This window comes from Diadema antillarum, unplaced genomic scaffold (genome assembly GCF_040938485.1).
Source record: "Diadema antillarum isolate AM-2024a unplaced genomic scaffold, OU_Dant_1.0 seq00000386_RagTag, whole genome shotgun sequence".
Taxonomy (NCBI): domain Eukaryota; kingdom Metazoa; phylum Echinodermata; class Echinoidea; order Diadematoida; family Diadematidae; genus Diadema; species Diadema antillarum.
In genome coordinates, this window is record NW_027271384.1 from 2,051,455 (window position 1) to 2,059,890 (window position 8,436).

General features: G+C 36.9%; 1 protein-coding gene across 1 annotated transcript in view; it reads left to right on the forward strand.

Annotated features, from left to right (window-relative positions):
* The window catches only part of LOC139731840 (myosin-IIIb-like), a 66,729-nt gene extending 59,161 nt beyond the window's left edge, over positions 1-7,568 (forward strand). The window contains exons 23-30 of the mRNA XM_071642715.1: positions 265-365; positions 831-1,039; positions 2,166-2,255; positions 2,884-3,007; positions 3,672-3,719; positions 5,018-5,089; positions 5,841-6,065; positions 7,560-7,568. Of these exons, the coding sequence (XP_071498816.1) occupies positions 265-365; positions 831-1,039; positions 2,166-2,255; positions 2,884-3,007; positions 3,672-3,719; positions 5,018-5,089; positions 5,841-6,065; positions 7,560-7,568 (878 nt within the window). The remainder of the gene's footprint in view (positions 1-264; positions 366-830; positions 1,040-2,165; positions 2,256-2,883; positions 3,008-3,671; positions 3,720-5,017; positions 5,090-5,840; positions 6,066-7,559) is intronic.
* Positions 7,569-8,436: the final 868 nt, after the last annotated feature.

The following is an 8,436-nucleotide window of genomic DNA, read 5'->3' on the forward strand; positions in this document are numbered from 1 at the left end:
CGCCTAGTTTGGTGGAAATCCATACTGTGAATACGCGCTTGTGATGAGAGTGGTGTGCATGCACGTAGCAAATATCGCCATGGCAGAGGGATATTTTATTTTACTATTTCCCTAGGGAAATTGTGGGACCTAGGATTTTCATGGTAGAAATAGGTCTATGTTTTGTCACTTTTGATGCCCTCTACCAATCAGAGGACAAGAAATAATTTGGAAGGGATATAAAACCAGTCATAACCGTCTACACCACTTGTTTTTTTTTTTCAGAGTTTGTGGAGAAGCTCCACAATGCCACAGGGGTTGTGACCTTTGATGCCAGCGCTCCTCCCGAAATCAAGGAGCCAGAACCAGCAAAGGAAGAGCCTAAGGTATAGTAATCTGCTAGAATTGAAAGAATTGCTCCCAAATCTGCTATTTTTGTGTCATCTTCTGAACAGAAACATTTTCAGAACATTTTCTGCATTCCATCCCTTTGTCACATAGTAATAGAAAGAAATCCAATGAAATAAAAAAAAAGTAGGGCAGAATGCTGTTGGATAACCTACTGCTAATCTCATGAAGTATTTCAATCACATTGCTATGGCAGTGTGGGATTTCATTTTTAAAAAAAGGAGTAAAAATTGTGCCATTTTGTGGATATGGTTGTTATGTTGTCACAATTCACAGACTAGAAAAATTTGTGAAGACACCTTGCTGCTGCGAAATAACATGCTTAACTTCTCCATGAATTTCATGTCCCCTCAGTCTCATATTAGCAATTTTTGACTTGCCGTGGCACACTGAGAACTGTTTCTTTCCTCCCAATGCTTGTTACCCTACTGTCCTAATCTTAGGAAGAAGATGATGACGATGATGATGACGATGATGACGACGACGAAGATGATGTGCTCGACGATGAGTTCATCCGTACAAAGAACGCCAAATTTGGGAAGCCAGGGTCTCGCTCCGCCTCGGTCATGTGGTTCAAACAGACGCAGTCCACCAAGCTGAGGAAGGACGGCGGAGCCTTCTACCCCTGGTTCCATGGCATCATCACTCGAAGGTCAGTAGAGGAGTTAAATAGTCTTTAATCCAGGCTTAGCATTTCAGTCCAAGATTTTCTTTTTCTTTATTTGTAGATGAGATACTGCATAAGCTGTTATTTTCCCATACAGATATTTTCGCGAATGATGAGGTCACAGACATTTTCGGAAGATGTTGTTTTTTGCGAATTGATGCCAACGCTAATGTAAATGCATTATTACCCTAGCGCATGGCAATATTTTCGCGTGTTGTTAAATTCGCAATCCAACTATGATTCGCAAAATTCGCGAAGATTAAACCCTCACGAAAATAACAGCTTATACACTAGACTTATAATGTGGAAGAAGTGAGTTGAAATGTGTTGTATGGATTGTAGGCTTAATAAGAAAAGAAAATCTAAAAGAAATTGTAGGAAGCCTTTTCTTTTTTCAAGTACACATACACTGTATTGTTGATTTTTCTTCAAGATGTATATATTCTAACTTGATGTCCCATGGTTATCCACCACATTGTTCAAATATTTTAAGTTTTTACAAGTGTTAGGGTATACTAGGGTCTGCATTCCTATGGCCATCTTTACTCTGCATTTTTCTCTGTTTACAAATTACACTGTAAAATGATTTTTGTCATGCTGAAAATTGAATATGAAGTAATTTCAAAGATAATTTTAATATTTCATTACAAAACTGAGAGTTTTTGCAACTGTACATAATGTGGAAAATGAATTCTAATTGAAATGCACACAAGTACTTTTGTTACTTAATCTTATGAACAGGTTTTGAAATATGTCTTATGAACCTGCAGCAAAGCTTGTAGGTTGTTTTTCCTTCTTTCTCACTTTTGAAGAACATAGAAGAATGTTGCAAAGAATTAAGGAATCATATATTTGCAACTACTGTTTGTTCTGTAGAAATTAAAGCTTCATAATTGTGATATCAAATAATTTTAGATATTCATGTATCATTATAATTTGCACATTCTCCTTTGCAAAGACGTGTTCAGTATAGTAAAAAAAAATGGTGACATTCATTTCAAATTGTATTCAAAGATTAAAATCTGTATATTAGCTAATTTCAGGAGTGTAGAGTTTGCTTTTTGGTACGACAATGTACCTTGTAGTTTGTTTATTTTTCTCTTTTCAACAGGCAAGCAGAAGATTTGCTCAGGACCAAACCTGTTGGCTCATACCTGATCCGAGTCAGTGAAAGTCGCTTTGGCTACTCCCTGTCACTGAGGTAAAGGAAGTGAATGAAACCCCTTTGTTTTCTACTAGGCAAAGCTTAGTGTTGTTTGCTATAAAAATATACGCTTCAGCCAAACGTGATGTATCATATGTGTGTTCTATTTTTCAACAAATCAGCCATTTAATAATTCTTTGTCATGGTTGTGTATATATATATATATATATATATATATATATATATATATATATATATACATGTATGTATTTATATACAATCCCGTAATGATGTGAAATCTTAGAAAAAGTGCCAGTTCAGACTGCCTGTATTTTATGCCAATCCATGTATTTCCACATTAAAACAGTGTTCATTACAGTTTCTCGATCATGAGGTAAACACAGAGATTATCATGGGGGGGGGGGGGGGGGGCAATAAAGTTGAGTTATGCTTGATGAAGGGAAATCAAGTGCATCCAATATGTCAGGTATCAAAAACTTGCTAATTCATATCTTGTGTTGGAAATGTAATATTACTTTTACCATGATCATTTTCATCTTTTTGTTACCACATTCTTACCATTCTCAATATCTTGAGAGAAAGGGAAGCCTATTTTCTTCTAATGCTTACTGTATTGACCACTGTATTGACCAAACAAAACCATTGATTTGATTTGATTTGACAGAGGCAAAGACCGATGCAAGCATTTCATGATAGACCAGCTCCACAATGGAAAGTATGTAGTGGTTGGAGAGCCTCAAGTGCACAAGAGCCTGAATGAACTCATCCGCTTCCACTCGACATCCAAGGTATGGCTGGAGACAGAGATGGATGAAAGGAAGGATGATAGGAGATAAGATGAAGGAATGATAGGATGTAAAATCAAGGATGGAAAAATGAAAGAAAAAGAGACAGAAGAAAGAAAGGGAGAAGAAAGATAGATGAAAGAAAGGTTAACTATATATGTAGAAAAGAGAGAGAAAGAGAAAGATAGAATGGAAAGGAAGTTAGATAATCTCGTGGATAGAGTTGACAAAAAGACACGGATGAACTAAAGGATGTATTCGAGGTTGGGGTGAGGTTGAGAAAGAGAGAGAGAAAAAAAGATCAGGGGTGAGAGTAATATGCAAAGAAATATGAAGCATTCTTATTTTCTTGCCAATCAGGATTATTTCCTTTCCTTTTTCTCTTCGAATACAATGCATACCTGCAAAGTTCATTCAATATTAGTGTACATATGGTGTTGAAACGTCAATAAATATGTGTTGTATTCAAATATATCTCTGCTGTGTTTTCATTGCGAACCTGAGAATGAGAAGAGATGACTTGATATTTGTATTTATTCCAATGACTTTGAGCAGTGCATGTACAGAGTGGAGGGTAGTGCTTATAACTGTGTGAAATATCAATGCCAATCTATGTAGTGTATCGAAAAAAAAGTCTCACCCTTCTCGCTTTTGTTTATTTATCTAGAATCCCATCTCACCATTTGGAGACATCCTCATCGAGCCATGTGGACAGGTAAGATGAGTGTTTTCACAGGAGAAGAAGTAGAAATTAAGCAGTAGTAGGAAGCAGGTTAATCCCAAGGCATTTTTCAGCTTTATAGGCTTCCCTGCATTTCTGAACAGAAAGCTGTGTTATATGTGATGACAATGAAAGAAGCATATACTGTATATGCCATTTATTTTCAATGTTTCAATATTTTACAACATTTCGCAAATCAGGCCTTTTACGATGATTTTGTGAGTGGTTGAACTCACGATATGTAGAACGACATTGATGAAATAAGAGATAATTTCCTTTAGGAAAAAAATTGGTGATTTCTCATCTTGGAGACAATGTACAGGGCATTTGTGTTATTAAAGGGAGGCAATTGGCCCTACATTGTACTTGTGCAAGTTGTTAAATCTTTACAATCATTTGACCCATGAAACTCGTGAAACTAAAAGCAGTGCAAAATCTACCATATATAGTGTACGGTAGTAATTCAACATAGGCATTCAACTTTATGCCAAGAGAGAATGTTAACTCTGTTTCAATACAAGAATTTGGACAGAGTGAAGTTCTTTCATAGCCGTAGAAAAGGGAGTGTGTAGTTTTACCCTTTGAAGAAGTGAATTTAAATATGCTTCATATAGGGACATAAGCTGTGGTGCAACCTGACAGGATCTGGTATATAATTATGGATTTTCACCTCCGCCAAGGGAGGAGGTTATGTTTTTGTTACCGTTGGTTTGTTTGTTAGTAAGTTAGTTAGTTTGTTTGTTTGTTTGTCCGTGTGCAAAATAACTAAAAAAGTTGTGCACAGATTTGGATGAAACTTGCAGGAAAGGTTGAAAATGACACAAGGAACAGATGATTAAATTTTGGTAGTGATCCGGAAATTTTTATGGATTTTATGAAGGATTTTCGATATTTTGGCATGAAGGGTCAAAGAACTTGGGAGTTCAAGCTGTGTATTTTGTAGGTTTTCATACGTGCACCAAAGTGCGTGCTCTAGTTTCTGCTAGGGCAAGGCGCGCCACGCAGCTGAGGGTTTATGACGTAGCAAAGGCTTCTATATTGGGAAATCGGATGATTTTCCAGGATGCATATGTATGGGTGGAAATCGCTGATCTCTATGGAAGAGCAAGATCATCATTGGAAAGTAGCTGCTTGGCGGAGGTATCTGCACTCTCAGAGTGCTTTTCTAGGTATAAATGTCTTTGTGTTGTTTGTAGTACCAATGACTCCCTGTTTGTAATCTTTTAACATGAATAGTGTTGTCAAATGAAAAAAGATGGATTTTTAAACTTTTTTTTTCACGCTACTTGCAGGAGGAAGGTGAATGCGACTACGGAGACCTGATTGAGAGGGAGGACAGCAGAAGCTCAACATCATCCATGCCTGTGAGTAGTCTGACATGGCACCCCCTGGTGTGAAAATGGAATGTCCCAAGAGTCATATTGAGTGATGTGTTCCAGGGAAAGATCCATTGCTTGTGTGGGGGATGTGACCCTGTCATGGTTTTGTCCATGACAAGAATGCCAAATACTAGCTACTGATGTTGGTCAAAGGTTGTTTCAGTGTTGTAACTGTCATTTACCAATTTTTAAATGTGTATATTGGTTGTGAAAGCCAAGGTGTATCACTGTATGTTTTGCAACAAATATATAATTCATATATAAAACTGAATTCAGGAGAAACATATAAGGGAATATGAATATAGGTATCATGAGGGGATTTTTTTTTTTTCTAAAGGGGATGTATTTGATTCCCCTAAAGGTTTCAACGGCATTTTTGAATGTGTCACTGTTGTTCTGAAGCTTCAAGGCTATTCCAAAGTAGACTTCAGAGTGCATAATATCTGTGCCCTCCAGTTAGTATCTTTCATCCAATGAAGGAGAGATTTACTGGGATGCAAAATATTGATGTGTTTATCTGCATGGGTGTGCTTGAAAATGAGACATAGAGGGATGCACGTATAAACCTATTGGAATGTTGTAGGAGTTATATTTGGACTGTCAGATGATTTTGATATCAAAATTCCCACAAACTACAATTTATTAGGCATTTCCTCTGAAGGCTAGGAATGGCATTTTTGTATTCATTTATATATCATCTCTCATTCATATTCTCCATTCCCTATCACTTGATCAGTCTCGTGGTGTCCCGTCGCCAACGTTTGACCCATACCTCGTGCCAGATGCCGCCCGGGAGGCCCAGGGCAGTACTAGGCCCAAGTCCCCGTCGTTCCAGCGCAGGCTGACCTCTGGGCCCCGTGGTCCATCACACTCTCCTTCCACAACGTCAAACCGGAAAGGGGGCGACAGAGGGTCATATCTCAGCATTCAGGGTGACGACTTTCCCCCGCCTCCTCCTCAGGTAAAAAAAAAACCCACACAAACATGACATGATTCACGGCGGTAAGTTCAACTCCACACTGCCCAAAATGACCATAATGAATAGAGCAGATTTGTACCTACAGGGCTGGATAAATGGGAGATGTTCTAGGACCAAGAAAGTGGACTTCAGTCAGAAAGTCAAAAAGTTAGAGAATGTTAAAGTTTCACACATTGATCACCAAATAGTGATTTTGGTTACAACCACATGATATGCAAATTAGCTGAGGTCAATATCTACTCACAGCTCTTGCCTTTGTATCTGCCAAAATATGTTTTTCATTGGTACTTTAAAGTATCTACAATTCTTTCCCTTAAAATGTCATCATTGCTATGTTACTGTACTGCATTATGCGACAAGATTTCCATATGAAGAATACAAGTTTGGTTTAATCTCGTGTTAAAAGCCAAAAGTTTTTGCAGATTTGTATAATTGTCAGGGACTGTGACATCACAACCTCACTCTATTTGCATTTGTGACCCTGTATCACAAAACGAAGAAAAAGTCACCAAATATGGATTTCGCTTTGGGCAGATTATGAAAGAGCAGACTTTAAGCTTTAAAATGGCATATACATGGGTAACTGAATACAAATAGATTTAAAGGAACTTCCCTAAATAGCAGAGAGAAAGTACACCCTCTGAAAAAGTGTTACTGAGAAAGGAGGCTTTGAAGTGTAGGGTCTATCCAAGTGCGTAATCTTGCCCAGTGTGTGCTTGGTGCAATGAATGGGACAAAAAACAGAACAAACAAAAAATTATATAAAATTCTGGAGCAACCACAATGAAAAGATCATCCGATTATGCTGCAATATGGCACACTCATTGAGCACATTCTATTCATGACTACTGCCAACTCTAAATGCAATAGCATTACCTTTTCAAAAACTATAAGAGTTCAAACTGAAGAGTTTGTATAGGTTTTCTTTAAGAAATGAAAAGATTGAGATCTCTCAGACATACCCTAGCACTGTATTCTAAAAAAGAAAAAAAGAAAAACATGTTTTACAAAAACACAATTTTCCATTTGTTTATGATACCAAACTTAAGCATTATGTAGAAGAATTTCTCTTTCAGAAAATATGAAAACCAAAGATTGATTGGGTTGTCCCGTTTCATCTATTTTGAGTCCTCACATGAAATCGGGTCATGTGCCTTTTTGTTGGTTTTGTGATGCACGGTCACATATGTGGTTCATACTAATCACTCCTTTGGAAAAACATGTGAAACTTCCACATTTCATAACTCCCTTATTCAAGGTCCTCCTTACATGGAACCCCTGCCATTCTGTTTGATTATGATTTTTTTTAATTTTATTTCTAAAGCCAACTTGAATATTGTGTGGAATTGGACCTTAACCCCAACTGAGTGTGTGTTTGTTTGCCTGTATGTGGGTGTGTGTATGACCATGCAAGAATCATGTATTTGTGTGTGAATCTGTCTCTGCATGTGTGAACATTGTGCCATGCATATGCAGTGTCTGTGATGTATGTTTTTGTTTGTGGTGGTTTAGTTGTTTACAGACAGTCCAACAACAAGGCATCATGTGTTACAGCTTAAAAAATGCCTTAAGATAACTGACCATTAAGATTGCACTATTTGCATGCAAATGTGAATGAGATGTGAACAAGCAGACATGCCACAACATGCTATTTTGCTTTTATGCTGGGAAATACAAAACATGATTTCTTTTCCCCAAATTTCCAAACTCGGTTCAATCATAATTATGTTAGTAAACATGAGACATACCAAAAACTACCTTTTATTTTTTTTTCCTCCTGTATATTTTACATACTCGAATATTTCATCATTGCAGTGATACTTTGATTTTCTTGTTTTTTCTATCCTGTTGTACAGTTTTATTTATGTATATTTGTTCTGTCTGCATCATGTAAATAGTGTGATATGTTGGCATTGTCTGGTATTTGTGGATATTTACACACCAAAATAATAAGAACATGCAAATTTATGGCAATTACAAAAAGTGTTCATTCATGATTAGACCTGTGTTTAATTGCTTATAATGTTGATGATGATTATGACAAAACTTCGTTTGAAATACATGGTCAAATTTGTCTGTTTTGAGATGAAATTTACATCATGCACTCTATATTCCTAATTTTGTCATACTTGATGTTGAAATAATCTTTCATTGGTCTGTTGCATGTTTTACTTTTAATGTGACCTTCTTGTCAACTCATATTACAACATGTATATCTGGAATCAAGATGAGACTGAGCTTTCAATCCTGGCAGAATCTTCATCAGAGGCAAAAATATTTGTTTGCCTCTGATGTAGATTCTGCTCAGATCGAAATCTCACGCCCCTTTTGGCTCCATTTACTCCATTGGCTC